The sequence below is a fragment of the Heteronotia binoei genome, chromosome 1, assembly GCF_032191835.1.
Source record: "Heteronotia binoei isolate CCM8104 ecotype False Entrance Well chromosome 1, APGP_CSIRO_Hbin_v1, whole genome shotgun sequence".
Taxonomy (NCBI): Eukaryota; Metazoa; Chordata; class Lepidosauria; order Squamata; family Gekkonidae; genus Heteronotia; species Heteronotia binoei.
This window is the reverse complement of record NC_083223.1, coordinates 253,590,175-253,616,856: the sequence shown is the minus strand read 5'-3', so window position 1 is coordinate 253,616,856 and position 26,682 is coordinate 253,590,175. Positions and strand designations below refer to the sequence as shown.

The 26,682-nt window shown below is 44.6% G+C and overlaps 1 protein-coding gene across 1 annotated transcript; it reads left to right on the top strand.

Moving 5' to 3' along the window:
- The first annotated feature begins 280 nt into the window (after positions 1-280).
- Positions 281-8,152, top strand: LOC132581706 (toll-like receptor 2). The gene is made up of 2 exons (XM_060253095.1): positions 281-339; positions 5,551-8,152. The coding sequence occupies exon 2, from the start codon at positions 5,586-5,588 to the stop codon at positions 8,124-8,126; it is 2,541 nt and encodes an 846-aa protein (XP_060109078.1). The 5' UTR covers positions 281-339; positions 5,551-5,585; the 3' UTR covers positions 8,127-8,152.
- The last annotated feature ends 18,530 nt before the right edge of the window (positions 8,153-26,682 follow it).

Here is a 26,682-nt window from a genome sequence, read left to right as displayed (position 1 = left end):
GGAACAAAATTAGAGTCCAGTGGCACCTTTAAGACCAGAAAGTTTTATTGAAGGTATGAGCTTTTGTGTGCACATACCTTGAATAAAAACTTTGTTGGTCTTAAAGGTGCCATTGGATTCAAACTTTGCTCTGTTGCTTAAGACCTGGATTTAGTATTTTAGTGGCATATTATTATTTTTTCCAATTCTGTTCATAGCTTGTAGCTTTAAGCAGATATTCAGAAAAGTGGAAGATATATTTTGTCAATATATATAAAACACATAATATTATCTCCCGCAGTCAGCCATGAAGTTCACTGGATGTTCTTGGGTCAACGTAACCTCCTTCACAGGATTGTTGTGAGTACAGAATTGGGGGGTGGAGACCCATATATGTTGCCTTGAGCTCCTTAAAGGAAGGATGGGAGAAAAAACAAAACTAGTTTTTATGTACTTCCTTCTACTTAGTTTAAGAAATAAGGGTTCGTTTGTTTTGAATAGGAGCAGGAACCAAGTGAAGGAAGGGAAGTTGTAGGAGGACATCAGGGGATCCATAACCGGAAAACTGGTGATTAATTTGAGTCAGGGCCACGGTGTGTGTGTGTGGGATACAATCATAAACATGTTTACACAGCAGTAAGTCACAATGAAATCAAAAGAGCTTACTCCCTAGTAAGTGCAGAAATAGGTGAGTTTCTACTTACTTTTTCGTGGGGGGGATAGCTGTGTTATTCTGTAGCAGCAAAAAAAAAGGAAAGAAAAAGAACAGGAGTCTTGTGACACCTTGAAAACAGCATGTTTTTTATGCTAGCTGTTGTGTACTAGATGGAAATGATTTCTCATTCATGAAAATGTAGGCTAAAGTAAAAACTTATTCCTTAAGGTGCCCCAAGACTCCTGCTTATTCTCTTGTGTGAGATTTTAGCATCTTCCCATTAAAGACAGCAAATTTCCTGCAGGTCACTGCAATTTCAGAGTGCAGGAAAGCTACAATCTTTAGTTGTTTGCTGCTATCTTTAGTTGCTGCAAAACAAGATTTCTTCCCCAGCTAAGTTCCCAAAACAGCAGGGCATGTTCAACAGCTTTGATTAGGGCAGGGGTGGCCAAACTGTTGCTTTGGAGCCACATGTGGCTCTTTTGCACATATCATGTGGCTCTTGAAGCCCCCACCACACTGTTGGCCAGCTTCGAGAAGGCATTTGTCTCTTTAAATCACTTCTTCAAGCCAAGCCAGCTGGCGGCTTGGACAATGCATTTAAAGGTAAAGTTGCTTTCTTTCCACCTCTCCATCATCCCTCCCACCATCTAATTGCTTCCCTTCCTGCTCTCAAACATCCGACATTCATGTTTTGCGGCTCTCAAACATCTGACATTCATGTCTTGTGGCTCTCAAACGTCTGATATTTATTCTATGTGGCTCTTACATTAAACGAGTTTGGCCACCCCTGAATGAAGGCAAACTGATATATCACAAACCTGTGAGTGAACATTCAACTTTTTGTCAGACTAGAAGTTTGGTATGGAATAATGAGGAGACCAAGACAGTAAAAGGTTGGAGGACATGATGGTGAGGCCCTTAGCCTGCAGCTACAGTGTCTTAAAAGAAAGTATTTTACATGTTGCAAGATGAACTGGGTGCAAAACAGGTTTCAGGTTGCTTCAGAGCTACTGGAACAAAGATGCACTCCGTGGCATTTTCACTTTGAGAATGTAATTGCCAGCCATTCATCAGATGTCTCTGCAGTTTCCACTGGAGCAGGACTCTTGTGAGGCAGAAAGCTGAAGGAAAACTGGGTAGTGTTTATAAACTGGGAATGAATTTTAGGTGATGAGCTAGCTAAGAGTCAACAGATCCTGAATTGTATTATCTGGTGGTCAGAGGTTAAGCCACTCTCTCCCCGCCCCCCCCCCCCATAAGGAAAGTCCCTTTTGAAGACTCTTCAAAATTTAACTGACACTGTTACCCTGAGGCATAGTGGAGAAGCAGGAAAGAACTGTGCTTTAGTGATAAAGCTTCAACTTTACATACAGATGGTTTCAGGTTTAACTGCCACCACCTTCAGTTAAAAAGGGGATATGCCTGAGACTGGAAAGCTGATTTTGGACAGTGCACACAATACAGATTTTGACAAAAAAAAAAGATTCTGATTTGCCCAGGCTAGTCCAATCTTGTCAGATCTTGGAAGCTAAGCAGGGTGAACCCTTGCTAGTATTTGCATGGGAGACCTCCAAGGAATACCAGGGTTGTCCAATGTTCCCCCTAAGCTGCAGAGTCTTGTGAGCAAAAATTCTACTTTGTGAGTCACAGGTGTTAAAGTTGTGAGCTAAAGTTGTGAGCTAAAGTTGTGAGCTACTGTATAAATTATTATGCCCTGGAGTCAATTTTCCTGAGTTAAGACAAAAATGTGTGAGCTAGGGCTAAAAATCTGTGAGCTAGCTCACACTAACTCAGCTTAGAGGGAACACTGGTTGTGACGTGAACATAGGCAAGGGCAAACTACCTCTGGAATGTCTCTTGCCTTGAAAACCCCACAAGGTCACTGTGGTGGAACATGCCAGCTCTAACCTGTAGGCCCCGTTTCCACCCTGCCCTCCTGGGTTTTTCCCACACCTGGAGAGGCTTTTCTCCCACTCTCGGGTAGCTTGCCTCCACCATCTGACCTTTTGCCAGAATTACCCACTGAGAGGGTCAGGATTCCCAGCTTCCCTTCCAAGTTCTGAGGCCTTGCTGGAAAAGAAAATAATGCTAGGAGGAGCTGAAGGCAGCAAGAAAAGGGGCAGAACAACATGAAGCAGATAAACTCAATAAAGGAAGCAATGGCCTTCAGTTTGCAAGACCTGAGCAAGGCTGTTAGGACATTTCAGAAGTCATTAATCCACAGGGCCACCATAAGCTGGAAGTGGCTTTAAAGCATATAACACACATACTTCCTTGTGACTTGAGGTAAAAGGAAGATGACCTGAAAAGGAGTAGGGAGAAGAATCAGCTTTTGTGAAGTTTCATTGTCTGGTCTCCTGGAGTTGGTGTGCAAGGACCAACCATGCAGATTTTGCCACCTGTCACTTGAAGTGTACTCTGGAAAACTGATGTCTTTTTGCTCTATGAGTGACTCTTCTTGCTTCTGGTCTTGATGCCATACTGAAAGCAAAAAGTAGAGATGATGGGGGATACCATTTAAGAAAGGGGTTCTGTTGCCCCACTTCCTTTTCCTAGTGTGTTTATTTGTCAGGGCAATGCACATCTCTGCCTACATCATTGGTCTGGCACACTTGGGCTGACTTCTCCCAAACCTTTGTACATCTTAAGAGCAGTGTTCCCTCTAAGCTGAGTTAGTGTGAGTTAGCTCACAATTTTTTAGCCTCCGGCTCACACATTTTTGTCTCAGCTCAGGAAAAACGGCCCCACTAATTTATGCAGTAGCTCACAACTTTAATGCCAGTAGCTCACAAAGTAGAATTTTTGCTCACAAGACTTCACGGCTTAGAGGGAACATTGCTTGAGAGTGCATGTGACTGAATGCTCCTGCGCACAAAAACATTTCCAGGCATGCAGAAAACTAGCCTCTTGGCTTGCTGCATTTCTCTGTGTGGGGGTGCTTTGATTCCATGGGGTGAGCATTTGTTCCCCTAAGTCCCTGCTCAGAGTCCAAAGTGGTATAGGCCAGACCAGGGGTGATTAAACTGCAGCTCGGGAGCCACATGTGGCTTTTTCACACATATTGTCTGGCTCTCAAAGCCCCCACTGCCCCATCTCAAAGCCCCCACTGCCAGCTTGGAGAAGGCGTTTGTCTCTTTGAATCATTTCTCCAAGCCAAGTCAGTCAGCAGCTTGGAGAATTCATGTAAAGTTGAAGTTGCTTTCTTTCCATCTCTCTCTCACTCCCCCATCTATTTTCCTTCCTTCCTTCCTTCCTTCCTTCCTTCCTTCCTTCCTTCCTTCCTTCCTTCCTTCCTTCCTTCCTTCCTTCCTTCCTTCCTTCCTTCCTTCCTTCCTTCCTTCCTTCCTTCCTTCCCTTGTCTTGAGGCTCCCAAATCTGACATTTATTCAACATGGCTCTTACCTTAAGCAAGTTTGACCACCCCTGGGCCAGACAATTGGTCTCTTCTGCTGTTTGTAAGAATTAGGCCTGACACAATGCTCAGTTTAATTATGCAGGAGTAAACGTGCCAAAAGCAGAAATTGCTTTTGAAAGGGGGTCTTAAAAGAAGGTGAGAGTGACTGCGCTGGTAATACTGTTTATTACTAGGTATTTTAAAAGCAATTGCAAGTCATCATCCTGGGAAACCTCCTGGGGCATATCCAAAGTATTCTTTAAGTTTGCATCATAGGTGAGATGAATAGCAGGTGAATGAGTCTGCCTTTCAGGGTTATTCATCTGCCGTTACTGACATTCACACTGAAGAGAGCCAGTTTGGTGTAGTGGTTAAGTGTGTGGACTCTTATCTGGGAGAACCAGGTTTGATTCCCCACTCCTCCACTTGCACCTACTAGCATGGGCTTGGGTCAGCCACAGCTCTGGCAGAGGTTGTCCTTGAAAGGGCAGCTGCTGTGAGAGCCCTCTCCAGCCCCACCCACCTCACAGGGTGTCTGTTGTGAGGGAGGAAGGTAAAGGAGATTGTGAGCCGCTCTGAGACTCTTCAGAGTGGAAGGCGTGATATAAATCCAATATCATCTTCTTCTTCTTCTTGAAGTATCCTGATAAGCTTCCAAGGGGCTTCTGTGTTTGCTGGACCACAGCTGATTCATGCACTACAATGTCGTTCTGTCCCCTTCATGGCAACAATGATGACTTTCAATCAGACACGCTCTGGGTGTTCCATTCTTGGAACTTAACTGTATTTACCTGAAAGAAAGGTGGTAGATTTGGAAAACCTACTCTGGTAGTTGTGATTCAACAAAGTTCCCTCCACAAAAGCACTCCTATTCCTCACAAATGCTCAAATGAGAAGTGAGAGAAATGGGAGGGAGAGTTTATCAGCCCATCAACATCACTTCTGGCTAAAACCCAGATGCAACATCACCAACATCCTAGCAAAAATCTTAGAGCTTCAGCAGTCTCACAGGTTTTTAGCTGGAAGTGATGTTGATGCATCAGCGGTGTCCTTTCCCCCCAGAGTTTCCTCAGGTTCCAAGCAAGCGTCTGGCAATTCTATGTAGCAGCCTTGCTGACTACAGCCAGTCTGGGTTTGGTAGTCCCACGTCTGGGTAGAAAAACTTTTCTCCAGCTGCCTTGAATTCTGTGATAAAAGGAAAGCAGGATATAAATATCACAAAATTGTAACTTCTAGTTAAGGCAGCAGGAGTACAATCTGCAAACGGGCAAAATTTCCTTTTGATAGCCATGAGTACTTTCATAAGAATATGCAAGAAGCCATGTTGGGTCAGGCCAATGGCCCATCTAGTATGACACTGTAGCCAAAAGGTGCCATCAGGAGGTCCACCAGCAGGGTCAGAAATGTAATTTTTAATGTAATGATTTTTATTAAATAAAAAGCTATGCTAGCTATATAAAGTAAAGGCATTTCTCTAGAAAACTTAAATTATCTTATTTTTTTTCCTCACCTGTCTCAGGCAGACTGACATTAAATATGTGAAGTCAACTGGAGATGCCCCCACTCACTGTCCTGTGGTTGGCTTTGCTGTTGGTGATCGTGGGTCTGGAAAACAAGTCTGAGGCATCTCTTTGCACCATCACCGAAGACAAGCTTAAGGCCAGTTGCCAAGGCCGGAGTCTGTTCTCTGTTCCGCAAGGTCTCCCCATCACTTTGCAAGTGTTGGACCTCTCTTACAACAAGATCAGAAAGATTAACTCTGCAGATTTCTCATCTTTTACCCAGTTGAAAGACCTTGATCTAAGTTTCAATCATATCATGTTTATTGCAAATGATTCTTTCTCCTCAAACATATTTCTGGAGCAGCTAAACCTTTTCAACAACTCACTGGGGGAGATTCCCTCGCAGGCTTTAAAGCCACTGAAACACCTGAGAGTACTGAGCATGTCTAACAACCTTTATCCCCGTTCAATGCTAGATGGCGTGTTCAGCACGTTAAAGAAACTAGAAGTGCTCTCCATGGGTGGGCCTGCTGTCCAGACGGTAGGCAGTCAGGACTTCCTTTCAATAAAGGAGATTCCCTTGAAGAAGTTTGCCCTAAAAACAGCCTTCAATTTGCTGGAGTATCAGACTGGAGCCTTTTCTAAACTCAACACCACAGCTCTGTGGTGTGATATCTCACTGGACCAAAACACCAAGGCTTTACCTCTGATACTTCAGGACTTGCATGGGAAACCACTGCGATACCTTCGGTTCCGTAAACTTTTTGAGTTCATGTACTACATGGCTACCACAGATCTCTTTTCTGGCTTGGCTGAGTTAGAAGCTGAAGAGCTGGTTTTCTTCAGAGGGAAATTTAATGAGAACTTGCTACGCTTAGCCCTCTTGAATGTTCAAAAGTCTCACATTCGGGACCTTTCGTTCATAGCTATTGATTTTGCTCGGTCGCCTGAATGGAAACCACCCGAAGCCGGCATTGCCAACTTGACCCTTTGCCATTTGGTGCTGCAGGATATTAACAACCCAGACATCTTGCGCTTTGACTGGACCTTCACCTGGTTTGCTGGTGTAACTTACCTCTATATCCTCAATGTCAACTTTAACTATGTGCCCTGCGATGCCTGGGGTGAGATGAGGAATGTGGTGGCCCTGAACATTTCAAGAAACCGCCTGAAAAACGACAACATCTACAACCAGGCCTGCACTGGCCGGGACACCCTGCCCAAAGTGGAGGATTTTAACGTGACCCACAATGAACTGACCAGCTTGAAAACAGTGGCCGACTTGACGTCAAGCTGGGCCCGACTGTCCAAATTAGATTTGAGCCGCAACCTAATTGGAGGCTTGAATGAGCTTCCATGTACTTGGACTCCCAGTCTTGTCTGGCTGAGCTTGGCTTACAATGCAGTTACCATGGAGATCTTTAATTGTCTTCCCATCACACTGCATTTCCTGGATATGTCACACTCTGGCTTGGAAGCACTCAACAAGGGTTACTTTGAACTTGCTGTTGATCTCAAAGAGCTGCTGCTGAGCGGGAACAAGATCAAATACATTCCCACAAAGTGGAAGTGTCCAAACCTGAGAACTTTGCATGTGGACGGCAACTCCTTTGGGGCCATCAACAAGGGCTCCTTTGGTAACATGCCATTTCTTGCCTATCTGAAGGCAGGGAATAACCCTTATCACTGTGTCTGTGACCTCTATGGATTCCTTCAGGAGACCTTGAGAGATGGCAAGCTAACACTGCTGGATTGGCCCAAGGGGTGGACCTGTTTTCATCCTGAACCTCTGCGGCACACTTCTGTGGCAGCTTATGCCCCAAGGGTGACAGAGTGTGATGTCACTGTGGTAGTGGCCATTGCCGTCTCCATCACAGCCACAGTGGCAATTGTCTGCATGGTGTTGTGTTGGAAGTTTGACATTCCTTGGTACCTCAAAGCCACTTTCCGCATTGTTCGTTCTAAATACAGAGCTAGCCACTCCCAGCCATCCAAACCATTTGCCTACCATGCCTTCATCTCCTACAGCTGCTCTGATGCCGAGTGGGTGAGGCATGAGCTCCTCCAGCGGTTGGAGGCTTCAACACCGCCATACCGTGTATGCATTCATGAACGGGATTTCACACCGGGTCGGTGGATCATTGACAACATAATTGAGAACATTGAAAACAGCCGCAAGGTTATCTTTGTTCTCTCGCGGAACTTTGTAGACAGCGAGTGGTGCAACTATGAACTCTACTTTGCCCACCAGCGGGCTGTGGGCTTGGGCTTTGAAGATGTGGTTCTGGTGGTGAAGGAGCCCATTGACCTACAAGCTTTACCCAACAAATTTTGCAAGTTACGGAAGATGCTGAGTACCAAGACTTATTTAGAGTGGCCTTTGGAACCCAGCCGGCAGCCCTTCTTCTGGCTCCAGCTGAAGTCTGTTTTGGGGAAGGCTGAGATGGTCAATATTGTGGATCCTGGCAATGTGGATCCCAACAATCTGGTTCTCAATGACATTGAGCTAATATCAGATGAAGTGACTGACAGTACCTTTGAGCTGAATGATCTATCTGAGGAAAATGTCACTGTGGATACTGAAATAAGCTAGGTTGGGCTTATTGCAAGACAGGGCTCAACTGCCAGTCTGGGTGTTCTGTGAAGGTCATAGAAACTTTCAAGTTGGACCAACAATGTGCTTTCGTATGGGTGGGTCCTGGTCACCATCTCTGGATAGAAATAGAGAGGACTTGGTTGAGCTATCGCATAGTCCTGAAATCTGTTTTCAGGGACTGGATCCCACTGTGCTGTATACATGAACTGGTAATAAGCAGAGTTACCTTGAGCATGTGGGGAGTATGGCATCATCTTCTCATCTCACCAGCGATTAACCTATTTGTAACATCTAAAATAAGAGATATGGGGTGCTCTGGGCTCCAGCAAACTCCCTTCCTGACAAGGAAGTCTTATTCACGAATATGACCAGGGGAAGAGGCTGCCTGCAATGTTTCCTCTAATTTTTCCCCTATTGAGTGAAGCAGTTCACATCCTGAGCAGTTCACATCATTCCCTTGCCTCTCCTTGCTTTAGACCCCCCCCCCCCAATCTGTATGGCTGTTCTTCTGCACAGATGCAGTGACCTCAAGAGTGATCTTTTCCAGGGGTCAGAAGGAGTTGCAGGAATAGAGAGGAACACAGGGAAACGCTATACATGGATGGCTCCATAGTTAAAAGAGGTTGAAGCCAGCATAGCTGGCGAGTCTTCCAGAGCCTCCTGTGCTAGCCGAAGAAAAGGTGGAACTCAAGATCTTTGTGCCTTTTTAAAGGAAGGACGATTATAAAGTTCAGTTGGCATAAGAGCCTACCTTTGTACCATAGGTGAGAAGTGCCATTTCCTTCCCATCCAGCAACAACTATCAAGTAAGAAAGAGTTCATCAACTTTTATAATGGACTTTCAAATACTAAGTGTCTCACAGTTTGTTATCGTGGCCTCAATCTTTGCTGGTTATTGACAGTCAGCTACTTCAAAGAACACCTGGTAGTTTCCAACAATTAGTCGTAACCAATGGCATAGCACCCCTAAAGCAAATTGGAGCAATTGGTGCCCACATAGGTGAGCGAGCTGCTGTGGGTTTTTGCTGTCTGCTGTTTTTGTCCTGGACATAGCATACTTCTGTCTGAGATTGGTTAAGTCACCTTGCAGTAACTTTTTGTTGCCACCAGGGGTGCTATGATTCCAACTCTGGCTCCATCACAGAGCAAAGATTAGACCAGAGGAGGCCAAACTGTTGCTTGGAAACTACATGCGGCTCTTTTACACACACTTTGTGGCTCTCAAAGCCCCCACTGCCTTGTTGGCCGGCTTGGAGAAAGCATTTTTCTCTTTAAATCACTTCTCCAAGTCAAGCCTGGGTTGCCTCCAGGTTGGCAAATACTTGGATATTTTAAGGATGGAGCCTGAGGAGGGTGGGATTTGGAAAGGAGAGGGACTTCAGTGGGGTAGAGTGCCATAGAGTCCACCTTCCAAACCAGCCATTTTCTGAACTGATCTCTGTTGCTTGGGGATCAGTTGTAATTGCAGGCAGTGTTCCCTCTAAGCTGAGGTAGTTCACAGATTTTTAGCCTCCAGCTCACACATTTTTGTCTTAGCCCAGAAAGGATGACCCCAGAGCGCAATAATTTATGCAGTAGCTCACAACTTTAATGCCAGTAGCTCACACAGTAGAATTTTTCCTCACAAGACTCTGCAGTTTAGAGGGAACATTGATCCTAGGAGATCTCCAGCCATCACCTAGAGGTTACAACCCTAATGTGTGCACGTATGTGGAAAATAGAAGCAGTTCTAGATACGTTTGATTAAGAACTGATGATCAATTGATGGTCATGCAAGAAGGTTGCTTTCCAGTGACATGTCAGCTTTCTTGTGCTTTTACAAATCATGTGATTTCGGTCTCCAAGTGGCCACAGTCAAGCCTTAGGGACTAACTCGGGCAACACAGTTTGACGATTCATCCAAAACCCTGTCCTCAGGTCAGGGTCTCAAGAGTGGCAGGAGAAGAAGAATTGCAAATTTATACTCCGCCCTTCTTTCTGAATCAGACTCAGAGTGCCTTACAATCTCCTTTATCTTCTTTCCCCACAACAGACACCTGTGAGGTGGGTGGGGCTGAGAGAGCTCTTACAGCAGCTGCCCTTTCAAGGACAACTCGTACAAGAGCTATGCCTGACCCAAGGCCATTCCAGCAGCTGTAAGTGGAGGAGTGGGGATTCAAACCTGGTTCTCCCAGATAAGAGTTCGTGGACTTAACCACTACACCAAACTGGCTCCTTCAGGGAACAAGGCTGCCTGCCCAAAGAGCAGAGCCATGGTGTGCATGGCACTGAATGTACAGTGGAAGTACTGAACTGCATTCAGAATGTTATGTCAATTTATTCTTTGACCATACAGGGCTTTTTCTTTCTTTTCTTTTCTTTTTTTTGTAGCAGGGACTCCTTTGCACATTAGGCCACACATCTCTGATGTAGCCAATCCTCTTGGAGTTTACAGGAGGCCCTGTACTAAGAGCCCTGTAAGCTCTTGGATGATTGGCTGCATCAGGGGTGTGTGGCCTAATATGCAAAGGAGTTCCTGCTACAAAAACATAATAGTTTATCACAACTCTGAAGTTTTATCACGCTGTGCTAGAAAAGGGGGGTGGGAATCTGAGTGTGCAATTAAATATGAATGCCATCTGAAAATGATGTGTTTGTTTTGTATGTGCACCAAGTGTCTGTGGGGCCCCATAACATGCCTTATCCCAGGATCCCAAAAAGACTAATTGCGCCAAGGGCTGCAACATTTTGGCAAAAGCTGTTACATCAATAACAAAAATGTGTGAGTGAAAGTTTTGATTTAATCTGAACGTTGCCTGTTCTAAGCTTCTATAAGTGGACTTACAATAGAGGAATATCGGGAGTAAATTTACTTGGGAGTCCTCATAGTATTGGGTCCAAAATGGCTTGCATTTCCCAAATATTGGTAAAGATAGCTTTGGTTCCCAATGAGAATGTACAGCATATTGCTGGCTTTATATTCTTTAAAATAAAGTAAGTTGTTATATATGTGTTTCTTGTCAACGCTCTTAAGAGTATTTGGAAATGGGCTATGCGAAATGACCCCCAGCCTCTTTCACGAGGCGGCTGTCATTGGAAGTTAGGTACTGTTTAAGGGTAGCAGGTTATCAATTACCTAATCACAGAACAGGAGGTCATTTTGCATTTTTCATCCTCAAGTCCATCTTAGACCAGGATTAAGAGGAGGGGTGTTTAACCATCATAGATTTGTGAAGGCCCAGAAAAATGGATGGGTGAAGTCTGTGGTTCTCCCCCCACCACCAGCTTTTCTGATGGGGAAAAATGGAATTTGAGGGAGTGCTCGGGGGTAGGTGGGGGGAATCCTATGAAATATTTTCACTTCTAGAATGAGTGAAATGCTTTAAAGGCAAGGTGGGCATGCTGTAGTCGTATACAGTTATAAAAATCCAAGATGTATTCCTGTGCCTAGAAGAATACCTCATCTTCATAGGGATGCCAAGTTGTCCCCCTAAATGCTACAGCATCCCTCAGGCAGTGTGCTCGGCGCAATAACGTCACTTCCTGGTGATGTCATCATGTGGCCCTGGCATGCTGGAGTTCTTCGAGGGTGGCTAGTTAAGTGGCAGCAGCCAGTTAGGTTGGGGCCCCAGTGAGAACTTGGGAACCCTGCATCTTCATTAGGGGAATATGCAGGGCACTCATTGCTTTTCATCTGTTGCATACCTTCTGTTATCCTTTTGACATGACTTGTGGTTGACCTTTTTATCTCACCCTCAAACCACTGCGACACATTAACCCACAGACTGGGTAAAAAAAGTGGCTTATTGTCCTGTCTTGGAAAAAGAAAAATATCAGAATAAGATGAGGCAGAAACTGTACCAAAACTTCAGAGGAAGTTTCATTGAAACTTTCATTTAAGTTTCATTGAAAACTTAGCTTTCTCTAATTAATATGGGGAGCTCCATTCACAGAACTTCCAGTGCCATGTTGCTTAGCTTGGTGTGATACTTATACTACCATAATCACCTGGCCTGGGACCCCACCCCCCAAAAAACTCCCAGCATCTTTCATGTCCACAGCTGGAGTTGGTACTCAGAAGCCGCTATTTTCTAGAGCAGGCAACAACAGATTGCTACTCCTCTAAACTTCAAGGATATGGAAATCCTATTCATGAATGCAATTCACAAAAGCCTTCAGAATGCTAGGGTTGCCAGCTCTAGGTTGGGAAAGATTTGAGGGGTGGAGATTTGAGGGGTGGAGCCTGAGGAGGGGAGGGACCACAGCAGGATATAATACCAAAAAACAGCCCCCTCAGAGCCCCAGATACCCCCCGATTGATTATCCATTATAGTCTATGGGGCCCATTAACTATAAAGGCCCTCATAGGGTACAGTAGAGCCAGAAAAAAAATATTTTTGAACATTCATATTATGCTTTCAGTATAATTTGTAAGCTACCTTGAGGCACAGGGGAAAGGGGGATATAAATATCTGAATAAGTAGTCCGGACAGGTTGATAACATTTAAGCAACTTCCTTTTTTTTTTTAGGTTAGGCAGGGTTCTGACAGCAATTGTTCCTCCTCTGTTATACTTGACCTGTAATGCTAGTTGGTCATATTTCACTTAACCCCCCCCCCCTAAAATAGACTAGGGCTGGGAAGCTCCGGCCAGGGGTGGGGGATCCCCTGCCTGGGAGGGCCCCAACCCACTGGCAGGGAGCAGGCCACATGGGGAATTCTTGCTCCCGAAGAGCCCCGTCTGCATGCACCATCCCCAGTGTGATGACATCACTTGGAAGTGATGTCATTGTGCCGGGGATGTTGCGCCAGGGACGATCTAGGACTATGGTACCATAGAGTTTTACTGCAAATCCTAGAGTGTCTTTGGTGTGATGCTCTAGGAATCATGGTAAAACTCTATGGTACTGTCCCACCCCCCCATCCCAGCCGCAGTCACTCCCTTCTCAGCTGAGCCCCGCCATTGAAGGGGCCCCCTGGCGGGCGTTAGGGCCACCCACAACACCCACACTCACCTCAACGCAGCCCGAGGAGCCCGGAGGACCAGGCAGCGGCTGCGCCAGACTCCACAGTCGCCCGACATGGAAGGAACTGACCGGCTGCCAGGGAGGAGCCGGGGCTGGCCAGCGACGAGCCTATGAGGCCTGCCCCGAACCGCGGTGGCACCCCACAGCCCAGCCCACCAGACGGCTGGCACGAGAGCCAGAAGAAGGCAACGCCCCAGGACACCCGGTGTCGGTGTCTGGGCTTATGAAGAGAGGCGGGGCCAGCCCGAGGAGAGGGCAAGGGGGAAGAGGTGGGGCTCCCAGGGGAATAAAAGGAAGCCACACTGGAAGGTCAGGGAGGAAGGATGGTGGCTGTGAAGGGAGGGTTGCCCGCTCAGAGAGACAGAAGGAGCCCTAAACACCACCAGGGAAAGGAGGCTGGGTGACGCAACCCCGCCCCTATTCAATTCTGAGACCTCCACAGCTGGCTTTGAGGGTCCCTGGGGAGGACTGTCCCCCCAGGGGGCAACAGGGGCGCGACAGCTACCACAGGATACTACAGGAATTTGAGGAAGTGTCAGGGTTAAAAGTGAATTTTTCAAAATCTTCAATGATGTGTGTTAATGTAAAACCAGGGTTACAATTAGCAGCTTCAAAAATTTTGGGTATTCCCATAGCAAATAAAATGGTGAAATATTTAGGGGTTAATATTCCTAGGAATATTAAAAAAATATTTGAGTATAATTATAAAAAAATCTGGAGTGGAATTCAAGTTAAAATGAGAGACTGGAGGAAGAGGAAGGAGTCAATTAGTGCAAGGAATGCCATGGTTAAAATGTTTCTAGTTCCTAGGTTGACTTATTTATTTTATGTATTGCCTTGGCATATACCAGAATACGTACTGAAGAGATGGCAAGGAGATATAGATAGATTTGTTTTTGCATCAAAGAAACCAAGGACAGCCAATAGGTATAGATATTATGGTATTAAAGATGGGGGATTCCCAATATAATTTACTATTATGATGCATATCAATTAAGGCACTTAATGATTTGGTTGGAGGGAGAGTTAGGAGAAGAGCTGAACGGGATAGAAAAGGAAAATTTAGAGGTAGTAGGAGAAAAGGAAAGTTTATTTGATAGAACGAAAAGGAGGAAGAAGATAGGTGATAAATTATCAACCTTTATAGGGCCCAGTAGGGTATGGGAGAAGTGGAAGAAAGAACTCGCTCCGGAGATATCATCTATTATTAAAATGTGGTACTATGATAAATTTGCTCCATTAAGGGGATCACTGTCAAAGGAAGTAGGAGATAAACTGAAGAGGATTACGATTCAAGAATTGAATGAGGTTTGGGGTACTGATGGGGTGAAGAAAGAGGAGTATAATATTTTGAATAATATTAATTGGTTGTTAAAAAGTCAAATCTCCTCATTGCTGAAGGAGGAAGAACTTAAAAATATTGGTAAAAGAATTAATACTCCCTTTGAAAAATTGGTGAAAGAGTATAGAGAAGATAAGTCAAAAATAGTTTCAAAATTGTATAAGATTTTATTAGGTACAGGGAAATCCCCGAGAGAATTTTTGAAGGAACATTGGGAAACAGATATTGGAGATAAAATTTTAGATGAAGATTGGGAGAGGATGTTTAGATTACCTCCCTTTGTTACAACATCTAGGTTAGTGCAGGAGCAGGGATTGAAGATGATACAGAAATGGTATTATACACCCATTAAGATGTATTATATTTCTAAATCAGGGAGTAAAAATTGTTGGAGGAAATGTGGAGAAATTGGAACTTTCAGTCACATGTGGTGGGATTGTCCCTTAGTGAAAAAATTCTGGATGCAGGTTGGCATAGAGATGACAAAGATTATGGGATGGAAAATAAGTATATCCAAAGCAATGGCAATTATTAATTTGGATGGTGTGGGATTAAGATCAAAAGAGGATAGTAAATGGATTAATTTGATGTTAGTAGCAGCAAGACAAGTGATAGCAAGGAATTGGAAAGAAGCTGAGGAATTGACAATTAATCACTGGAGGGATAGAATGAATAATATAATTATTTTGGAGTATTTAACGATGAAGATACGAAGAATGAACGGATTAAAGGTTAGGGAACAGGAGGAGGGGTGGTTTAGGAAGATGGTGAGATATTTGGAAAAGTTTAAACAATTTAAGACGATTGGTTGGTTAATAAGAAAATGAATGGATAAGATGTTTAAATAGAGTGATGGAGTTGTATTTGGACGAAATGTTAATAGTTATAAATTTATGGAATATTATAATGTATCTATGGCCTGGGACTCTCACAGAGGTGGATTGGTGGTGGAATACATAACAATAAAAATTTTTATAAAAAAAAAAAATAAATATCCCACTGAGGTCTCTCCCCTCCCCAGACCTGCCCTGTCCACAAAAGGTTGCCAACCTCCAGGTGGTGGCTGGAGATCTCCTGTTATTGCGACTGATCTCCAGGCCACCAAGATCAGTTCACTTGGAGCAAATGGCCACTTTGGAAGATGACCTCTATGGCATTATACTCCATTGAAGTCCCTCCCTTTCCCAAACCCCACCTTCCTTAGGCTCCTCCCCCCAAAACGCCAGATATTTACCAACCGGGAGCTGGCAACCCTATTCTATAGGGTCCACCCTCAAGTCTCCAGGAATTTCCCAATCAGAAGCTGGCAACCAGAGCACAGAGTGCTTCCCCTCAACACTGGATAGGCACAATAAAGCCCCCCACAAATGTGAGATATATTTGGAAAAATAGGTCTCCAGACATGAGGGGAACATGTGACTTTATGTTAACATATTTAATTATATTAGATACCCCATTTTCCTATTTAAATCATAGACTCATATCATATGAGTCATATGTTCCCATTTTGTTGCCTCGGTTGGTCAACTTTCGCCAAGGAAGCTCAGCTCCAAGAAGGTTAAGCTGTAGGGATGGGTGGGGCAACCGGCTATCTATTGTTCAGGCCCCCCACCCAGCGTGGGGCAGCTGTCCTGGATGTCCTGTGCCTAAGATTGCCCTAGTTGTTGCTTTGGATTGTGATTAGCATCTCCAAATGGACATTCCTACTGGTCTGGCTGCCCACCATAGGAAACTGGATGCTGGACTAGAAGAACCTTTGAGGGATGTTCTGAAGTGAAATAAGCTAAGATCATCACAATCTTTGTACTGATTGTGTATATCTGGCATATTGTTCTCGTGCAGGAGTAGGGAACCTTTAACACTCAAAGAGCCATTAGGACCCATTTCTCACAGAAAAGAAAACACTAGGAGCTGCAAAACCCTTTTGACATCTAAAATGAAGCTAACAATGCATATATCGTTTTTTACCTTTATGACAGTGTGTTGCATTTATGCAATCAATAAACTGCTGCAGAGAAAACAAATTTTTATTTCACAACATAAACATTTTGAACTCTGAAAAAAAGATGCTGGGTTGAAAGTTATTTACAAATAAAACACTAAGTGTATATTTGAGTCCTCCTCGTATTTATGAAATAAAAAGCCGGACTTAAATTATCCACCTGCAGCAAACCAAAAACGCTGTCTGCTTCTGTATGCCATCATACTGGAGTGTGAAGTCAGCTGTCAACCTGAATAAAAGAAGGACTATTTCACTGAACAATGTAAAATATATATTTGAAAAATAATACCCAATTAAAATATTTATTTTACCTGGTTAATGTGATTTTTGCTCCTGAACCTCAGCGCACAACGTCTGTACATCGGGGCTGTAAGACGTCACCTTCATCTTCACACAGGATTGTAAACTGTCATCTGTGAGGTGTGAGCGATGTTTGTTTTTAATATAGTTCATGTGGGAGAAGACCTGCTCACATGAGTATGTGGATCCGAAGATCGACAGCACCCCAAATGCATATTTTTTTCATGTTCATATAAGTGTTGGGGATGGCATTCCATGTTTCAAATACAAGTTGGTCCGCTTTGGGAAGGTTTTCAGTATCACTCCATTTGTGATTCTGAGCAAGAATGGCCTTCTGACGGGCAACATCTTCAAGAGTAGCTGTCAAGCATTTGGACTTGGACACCCATATATCTTTGTCGGCTATGTCAGCCAGTTCCATCTCAAGATCTGGTTGACTTACACCTGCAAATGCAGCCATATTCAATAGGGATGGATTGATGTTCAGGAGAGTGACAGGGAAGGATAATGTGTTTTTTTCCTCTCTGAACTCATAGAATTGTTTCCCAAACGATGTTTGCATTGCGGCGATTGCAGAATGCAAATACTCCATATTTATCATATTATTAGCTTGTTTGAACTCTCTCAGAGAGGGGAAGAGAGACAGTGTACCTCTCTGTAAATCTCTGGCAAACACTGTCAACTTGTGCTCAAATGATTCCCCACTCCTCCACTTGCACCTGCTAGCATGGCCTTGGATCAGCCATAGCTCTGGCGGAGGTTGTCCTTGAAAGGGCAGCTGCTGTGAGAGCCCTCTCCAGCCCCACCCACTTCACAAGATGTCTGTTGTGGGGGAGGAAGGTAAAGGAGATTGTGAGCCCCTCTGAGACTCTTCAGAGTGGAGGGTGAGATATAAATCCAATATCATCATCTTCTTCTTCAATTGCCCTATCACAGCTGGGCGGTAGCATTCAGCAAGCACCTTCCATTTAAACTCTCATGGTTCAGGTTTACGGATACATCTTAGTGTTAATTCCATGAAAGAAAGGGAACAGAAAGGAACAGGGGGCAGGAGCCACTGTTGAAACTGACCAGACTTTTTCTGAAACTGACAAACAGCTGCCAAGACCCATTTTCCATCTTGCCAAACACTAGGGGATTCTCTGCTGTGTTATCAGCCACTGTGAAAAATGGGAAAGTCATTCAATCTCATTACAGGGAAACATGTTGAGTGTATAGAATGCACAGTAGAGCCCACTGCCACTATTTTTATTTATTTATTTAATTCAATTTATATCCCGCCCTCCCCGCTGAAACAGGCTCAGGGCGGCTCATATGGTCATGCATATGCATGAATATAGACATATAATAAAACATAAAAACAATAAAAGCAATTTAAAACATAAAAATTGACATTTCAGGTGCTATGATCTTAAGTGGGTTGTCTTGCTATTCAAGCTAAGTGTTATCCATAAAGCAGATCTTAATGAATCAGATGTTCTATATAGCGCAGATTGCAAGAGGTGGTCCAGATATTTTTCGGAAACTGTAGTAGCCAATGATCTAATTTGCAACTGCCTGGTGGAAGAGTGTCATCTTACAGGCCCTGTGGAAATGTACGAGCTCTCGCAGGTCTGTGACCTCAGGGAGCTCATACCACCAGTGCGGGGCTACTACAGAAAAGGCCCTAGCTCTAGTTGTCATGAGCCTGGCCTCTTTAAGGCTGTGGATTGAAAGCAGGTTTTTTGACCCGGACCGAAGTGCTTTCTGGGGAACAAGTGGGGAAAGGTAGACCCTAAGGTATGCAGGTTCCTGGCCATATAGGGCTTCGAAGGTAAGAACCAGCACCTTGAAACGAATCCGGTATTTCAGCACAGGTTGAATGTGCTCCCATAGGGGAAGACCCGTTAACAAGCTGGCTGCAGCATTCCTCACTTGGAGCTTCCAAGTTTGAGACAAGGGCAGCCCCGTGTAGAGGGCATTGCAGTAATCCAATCTTGAAGTGACCGTGACATGGATCGCTGTCACTAAGTCATTGTGTTCGAGGTAGGGGACCAACTGCCTTACTAGCCGAAGATGATAAAAGGCTGATCTGGCAATGGCTGCCACCTGGGCCTCCATAGTTAAAGAGGGATCCAGAAGTACCCCTAAGCTTTTAACCTTGGGCGCCAGTGTAAGTAGCACCCCATCAAAGGTCAGTAATAGACCTCGAATCCTGGACCGCCACAACTTAGGTACAGGAACTCTGTCTTCGTTGGATTCAATTTCAGTTGACTCTGCCTGAGCCACTTTGCCACAGCTTGAAGTGCCATGGACAGATCTTTTGGGGAGGAGTTGGACTGGCCACTCATCAGCAGATAGAGCTGGGTATCATCTGCATACTGATGACATCCCAGCTCAAACCTCTGGGCAAGGGGGCGCATGTAGATATTAAACAACATTGGGGAGAGAAATGCCCCTTGCGGCACACCACAAGTGGGTGCTGTTGGGATAGTCCCTCCCCTACTGCCACCCTTTGTCCCCAACCCTGCAGGAAAGAGGAGAGCCACTGTAAAGTCAACCCCCATATTCCAGGGTCGGCATTGCAAGCTGTGAAATTTGGCCAGTCACAGTTCTCTCAGAGCTCTCTCAGTCCCACCTACTTCACAGGGTGTCTGTTGTGGAGAGAGGATGGGAAGGAGATTGTAAGCTGCTCTGAGACTCTGAGTGAAGGGTGGAGTATAAATCCAACTCTTCGCTTCACCTTCATGTCACTTGTAAAAAAAAATTAAAAACAAGGGGGGAAAGGAGTTTGTACACCAATTAAGGGGGGGGATGACAGAAGGTACGGAGTGGGTGGAACAACTTTGATTCGAGTGGGGAGTGACCTTCGAGAGGTGGCAAAAGGGTGGGGGAGATATTGTATCATGTATATCAGTGCCCTTGTCATCTGTTGTATGTGGGTAGTGCTATGCAATCAAGTAAAGTACGTATTATGGAGCACAAGTGAAGAATTCGAAATAAGGTCCCACTGGTCCCACATTTCATGGAAAAAGGACATGTGGAAGATGATTTATAAGTTTTTTTGTAATATTCAAATATAATCCACAGGTGTATAATCTAAATAATGTACATAAAATATTGTTATGCCAAGAAGCATTGTGGATTTATAAACTTCAATCCTATATGCCATATGGTTTAAACCAGAACCCTGATTTGTCTTGTTCTTTATAAAATGTGGTATTTAGCAATGAAAGGGATTTGAAGAGACATTGAACGGCATGGTGAAATATTAGCTTATTTTTTAAAAAATATTATGTTATAAATTCAGTGTTGGTGTCCATCCTGTTAAACAGTGGTTGTAGCTTTAAATGTCCAAATTGAGAGCATGCACCCAGATAAATTAATGGACTTATGTCTTTTTAAGGTGGGGAACTGAGGGGCTCTGATGAGAACCTTTTGCTAACAATGTTCAATGTGGAAGGCTTTGCTGCTCTTTAATATTGAGATTGGCTCCTCTATGGGTATAAAGTCACACAACACACATACAGTCCTAAGAAAGATATGGTTGAAATAGACAGGGGTAAACACAAGGATTGACAAACGGTAATAATTACCTATCGTAGTCTTCGAGGAAGGCTCCAATGGAGATGAAAAAGGAGATGGGGGGGATGGACCCTCAACTGATCAGGTATCGGGGGCGTATCTAACAGCGGAGTATGTGGTCCTGTCAGATGCACACGTGTGAGATGTAGGGTCAGAGCTAATAAGGTCTTCCTTAAGCCCTTAGGGGGTAGGAGGGCAAAAGGATTATGATGATGGGTCAGATGGGACATTTTTATTTTATTTATTTTTATTTATTTAGAATTTTTATCCCGCCCTTCCCACGAATGGCTCAGGGCGGCTTCCAATAATGAATCCAACATAAAAATTAAACAATATTTAGGCATGTAAAGGGTTAAACATTTAAAACAGATAAAACCTTAAAATTAATAAATAATCCATGTGTATATAAAAGAGATCTGGCAAGTACGTTAAGTTCTCAAGCTAGGTATAGGCTAGCCGGAAGAGGGTCGTCTTACAGGCCCTGCGGAACTGGACAAGGTCCCGCAGGGCCCTCACCTCTTCCGGCAGCTGATTCCACCATGTAGGGGCCATAACAGAGAAAGCCCTTTCTCTGGTGGATTTCAAGCGGGCTTCTTTCGGCCCAGGGACAGTAAGGAGATTTTGTGTTCCCGACCTCAGTACTCTCTGGGGAACATGCGGGGAAAGACGGTCCTTCAGGTAGACAGGTCCCAAGCCATATAGGGCTTTAAAGGTGATAACCAGCACCTTGTACCAGTGCAGGGTCCGAAGGCCCGGCTGAATGTGTCCCCACTTTGGGAGACCCAGTAACAGCCGGGCCGCGGACATGATGCGGTGTCACATGGTGTGTTACCTCAGGAAAAGGGGAGGCTCCAGAATGACAGTTAGGGCATGGCATGGGTGGAGGCATTGGATGGAGGTGATTAAACAAGCTATCCAAACTTATCTAAAGGTGACACTAGAGGGCCAAATTGGTACCTAAGGTGACACCCGATTTATACAAAGAACTCTGGCTCTAGGTGAAGCTGGTCTTCCTCTTCTGCTCTTCTGGCTAGCACTGTCCATTGTCTAAAGTTCCATTTTACAAAGACTTGGGTGGTCTTGGCAGGATCCACGCCTAGACAAGGTTTGATTGCCTTATGTAGATATAACAGCTGTTGAGTACGGGAGCCTCTCACTTCTCTGTCATGGAGTCTGGCACTGCAGGAAGATGGTCGCTGATGCCTACCAGGATGGCTTTCATGGTCAAGGCTGGAAACCGCTTGCCCAGACAGTTCCTGGCGATGCGACTTCTTCCACTGCAACGGCCGAGGTGGTGCACACACGGAGCGGCTGGAAACCCATCTGTACTTCTGGCTAGCACTCTTCCAGAGATATAGAGTGCTGTTGTAACTCTGAGGCTGTTAGTATTCACATAAGTCTCTTATAAAATGGTAGATAAAACCCATGTCTCACAGCAGATGTGAATTGATCTCCAGGCACCCTGGCAACCAAATGGGTGATTACGATGTCCTTATATAACTGAAATTAGGGGTCTCTTGCTCACACAACACACACCCTGACTTTGCAAGGTCCAGAAGACAGCGGGCATGCTCAGAGCTGGGCTCTGAGCACACTCGCTGTCTTGCCCCCCTCCCTGATTTTGCCAAGGCTGCCTGAGCCTCGGGAAGCCTTGGCAAAGTCTGGAAGGCAGCGGGTGTCTTCAGAGCCAGGCTCTAAGCGCACTTGCTGCCTCACTCCCCTGAGGCAATTGCCTCAGGAAGCCTCAGCAAAGTCCAGAAGGTAGTGGGCGCGCTCAGAGCTAGACTGAGTGCACTTGCTACCTTGACCCCCCCCCAGCGCATGAGGAGAGGGGGCACCACCTCATGGTGCCCCTAGGCCACCGCCTACTTGGCCGACTCCCACACGCTGGCTCTATGCATCAGTGCTTAGTTCTTGTAGCCCTTCTTTACATGCCTTGTGGAATGCTGATCCCCACTTTAGGTCAGGAAGCAATTTTCAGCCCTGGCTCCAGCCTGGTGGAACTGTCTGTCTAGTGACATCTGCACTCTGAGGGACCTTGCTCAGTCCTGCAGGGTGTGTAAAACAGAGATGTTCCACCAGGTCTACGGTTGAGGACAGTGACGGCTCACACTGTGGCTCTCAATATAGCCACTTCCATGACCCAAAGGAGGGAGTGAAATGCAGTTTTAGACCATTGTTAAGTTCTGTTGTTTTTACTGTCAATTGAAATTAATTTTTTGGTGTATTTTGACTTGTGTGAATGACAACAACAACACTTCTCCAAGCCTGTTTGGCCTGGGATCCTGGAGGTTTTATGCCATCTTCTGGGCAAGGAGCAGGGGCCACTGGGAGTGGATATTTGTGCAGGAGGTTGGACTAGATGACCCTGGCAGTCCCTTTAAGCTCTGATTCCATCTTGTGCTTGTACGGCATAGTAGCTGTGAGTCTTCAAAATAAGGAAACCATATGAAGAATGGATTTGTTTTACAGTTGTAAGAGACAGAGGGACGGAAACGAAAGGTCTCCTGTGCAAGCACCAGTCGTTCACGGCAGACTTTTTTATGCAGTGGTTTGCCATTGCCTTCCCCAGTCTTTTACACTTTCCCCCCAGCAAGTTGGGTACTCATTTTACCGACCTCGGAAGGAAGGCTGAGTCAACCTTTGGCCGGCTTCCGCCGGAATTGAACTCAGGTTGTGAGCAGAGATTTCAGACCATAGTACTGCAGTACTGCTGCTTTACCACTCTGCGCCACGGGGCCACTTAGAGACAGAGACCTGTAGCCTGAATGTATCCAGCAACCATATTTCCTCTTGTCCATACTCTCAACTTCCACTAGATGGCAAGAATGCCTTTTGAATATTAAAAAAGGATCTAGAGTGGAAAGAGATTCAAACGATTTTAAAGTTGAAGGACTGTAAGTACTAGGAGGGAGCCTGCCATCTAGGGTTGCCAAGTCCAATTCAAGAAATATCTGGGGACTTTGGGGGTGGGGCCAGGAGACTTTGGGGATGGAGCCAGGAGACATTAGGAGTGGAGCCAAGATTAAGGCTGTGACAAGCATAATTGAACTCCAAAGGGAGTTCTGGCCATCACATTCAAAGGGACGGCACACCTTTTCAATGCCTTCCTTCCATAGGAAATAATGAAGGATAGGGGCACCTTCTTTTGGAGCTCATAGAATTGGACCCCCTGGTCCAATCTTTTTGAAACTTGGGGGGGGGGGGTATTTTAGGGAGAGGCACTAGATGCTATACTGAAAATTTGGTGCCTCTATCCCAAAAAACAGCCTCCCCCAGAACCCTTCCCCAGTCATCTACACTTTCCCCCCAGCAAGCTGGGTACTCATTTTAAGTGCTAGCAATTCTGATGCAGTACCACCACAAACTCAGGAGATGGCAGTGTTAGATAATTGGATTCAGTCAAGCAACATTCTCCACTGTATATGTACTAAATCCAAACTTTTAGGGGAAAGAATTAACAGTTCATTCCTAAATATTTAGTAAAAACTGTTTAAGTTTTGCAAAATGAAGCCATGTCTGAAAAAATAGCATTGGAAATATATTTTATTTTTACTTCACTCATCTAGTCTAACCCCTGCTCAGTGCAGGATCAGCCTAGAACATTCCTGACAAGTATTTGTCCAGCCGCTGCATAATAACTGCCAGCAATTTAGATGTCCTATAGAGGTGCTAGTCTGATCTTATCAGATCTCTAAAGTAGGGTTTTTAGATGGGAGAGCACCAAGGAAGTCCAGGGTCACTACACAGCAGAAGGCAGTGACAAACCGCCTCTGAACATCTCTTGCCTTCAAAACTCATAGGAAACACCATAAATTGGCTGCAGCTTAACGGCACAGTCCACCACCAGGCAAAAAAGCCAAATATACATTTTTAAAAGCATGTTCATATATTTTTCTCTGCTCTGTTTTTAAAAATCTGTGCTTTACAACTTACCTGAGGCTTGATGACCCATAAAGTAATGATTGGATGTGCTTCTGAGCATGCACAAAGAGCAGTACATTAACAAAAATCAGACCAGACTAGGATAGGGTTGCCAGGTCCAATTCAAGAAATATCTGGGGACTTTGAAATAGAGCCAGGAGACTTTGAGGGCGTGGAGCCTGGAGCAAGGTTGTGACAAGCAAAGGGAGTTCTGGCCATCACATTTAAAGGGACCACACACTTTTAAAATGCTTTCCCTCCTTTGGAAATAATGAAGGATAGGGACACCTTCTTTTCGGGCTTGTAGAATTGGACCCCCTGGTCCAATCTTTTTTAAACTTATGAGCTCAAAGCAAACACTTGAAACATTGAACTTTTGATGCCAAATGGGGTCTAAACAAGATTTAGGGGTGGACTTCAATGCTCTGCACAACTCCTTCCCTCTGGCTAGAAAATTCCAATGGTTTAGTCAGTGTGGTGGTAGAAAGTGCTATTATATCACAGCTGACTTATGGCAACCTTGTAGGATTTTCAAGGCAAGAGACAATCTGAGGTTTGCCATTACCTGCCTTGGCATAGCAACCCTGGACTTCACTTCTTTGGTGGTCTCCCATGGAAGTACTAATCAGAGCTGACCCTAATTACCGTACCTTCTGAGAGCTGATGAGACAGGGCTTAGTTAGGTCAGGACACAGCGTAGCAAAATTAAAAGGAGTCTTGTGATGATGCCAAGACAAACAGATTTATTGCAGTGTAACTTTTTGTGGGCTAAAGGTGGGCTCTAGACTATGAAAGCTTCTGAATCAATAAATCTGTTGGCCTGTAAGATGCCGCAAGGCTCCTTTTTGTTTTTCATCTAATTAGCAGGAGCTGCGTATACTCCACTAGTATAGTGTATCGATTAAGAGACCCACAGTACAACAATCCCATGTAGAATTACTCCAGTGTAATCCCACTGAAATTAAAATGTTTAGACTAGACCAACTCTGCCAGGGTCGCATGTCAGATGTCAAACAGCCAGTTCTTGGTTCAAAAGTTGGATCTCAACAGCCAAGCTGATCTTTCAGCTCAGCCCCACCTCCATCTACAAACACAGGGATAAGTATACTTGGTCTAGTTTTGTTGAACTGCGTTTATGATAGTTCTGATTTTTAAATTGCCCTTTGACATTATGATTTGTATTGGAAACCACTTGCAGCAGGTAGGGGAAAGTGACATGAAAATATCTTGACATGAAAATATCTTCAACTAAATAACTAAGCATTTTGAATACTTCCATGTACCTTCCATATATTGTTCCACACAAAACAAACAAAATATAAGCATCCTTCCTCAAAAATCTATTTTTACTGCATACAATTTTGTTATTCTTTTCATTTTGCTTTATATTAACCACCGCTCACTTATTGCTGTGTCCCAAAAGGACCGACATGTGCCCTTGCTATTTGGGGCACGTTTGACTCACCACTAGGCTTCCCAGCAAGGGCCTGTTGCCAAGGGCAACAGCCAAGGCCTGTAATGCCTGAGAAGGCCAGCTCATGCCTCTCTGCTAGGGCCAGTTTCCGCAGTATGTCTCTGTATCACCTACAACGGCTGTGACCCAGATGTCTCCTCGTGCTCCAGACATAAGTCAGCATCCTGCCAGCTCTTTCAGGAGAAGGAGTTTAGTGGCAGCTTTTAAACCAGATAGACTGAGATCAGAGACCTATTTGGAGCCAGGTTTTTTTTTTTTACCCTGGCCTTTCAAAACCTGTCTTAAAACTCACATTTTCTGTATAGATTTCCCTTCTTATTTCCAGGACTATAGTCAGCATTTCTCACCAGGTGGGGCTGTCATATTTCAAGGTGAGTCTTCAAAGAAATAAATGGGCAGTCAGTGATATCCTCCATCAACAGAAGCGTTTAGAACCATCTCACCACAAGTTGAATAAGGACAGTTTGTTGAAATCCAGAAACTTTTATCTGCTAATAATGCAGCAGTCGTAAGCAGATCTGCTCAGAGAAGTAGTGCTATTCAATGGTGCTTAATCCCAAGAAAGAATTCTTAGCCGCCTGCCTAATTTAGGACTTTTCCACATGCACAGTTTAGGGCAGCACTGCCAAACTTGGTTTTTTGGCCACGGTGTTGGACTGGATGGGCCACTGGCCTGATCCAACATGGCTTCTCCTATCTTCTTATGTTCTTAAACTTGCTTAACATAAGAGCCACACAGAATAAACATCAGATGTTTGAGAGCCACACAACATGAGCATTGGATGTTTGAGATCTGCAAGGAAGGAAGGAAGGTAAATAGATGGGGAGGGAAGGAGAGATGGAAAGAAAGCAACTTTAAACACATCTTCCAAGACATCGGCTTAGTTTGGAGAAGTGATTTAAAGAGAGAAATGCCTTTTCCAAGTTGACCAATGGGGTGGT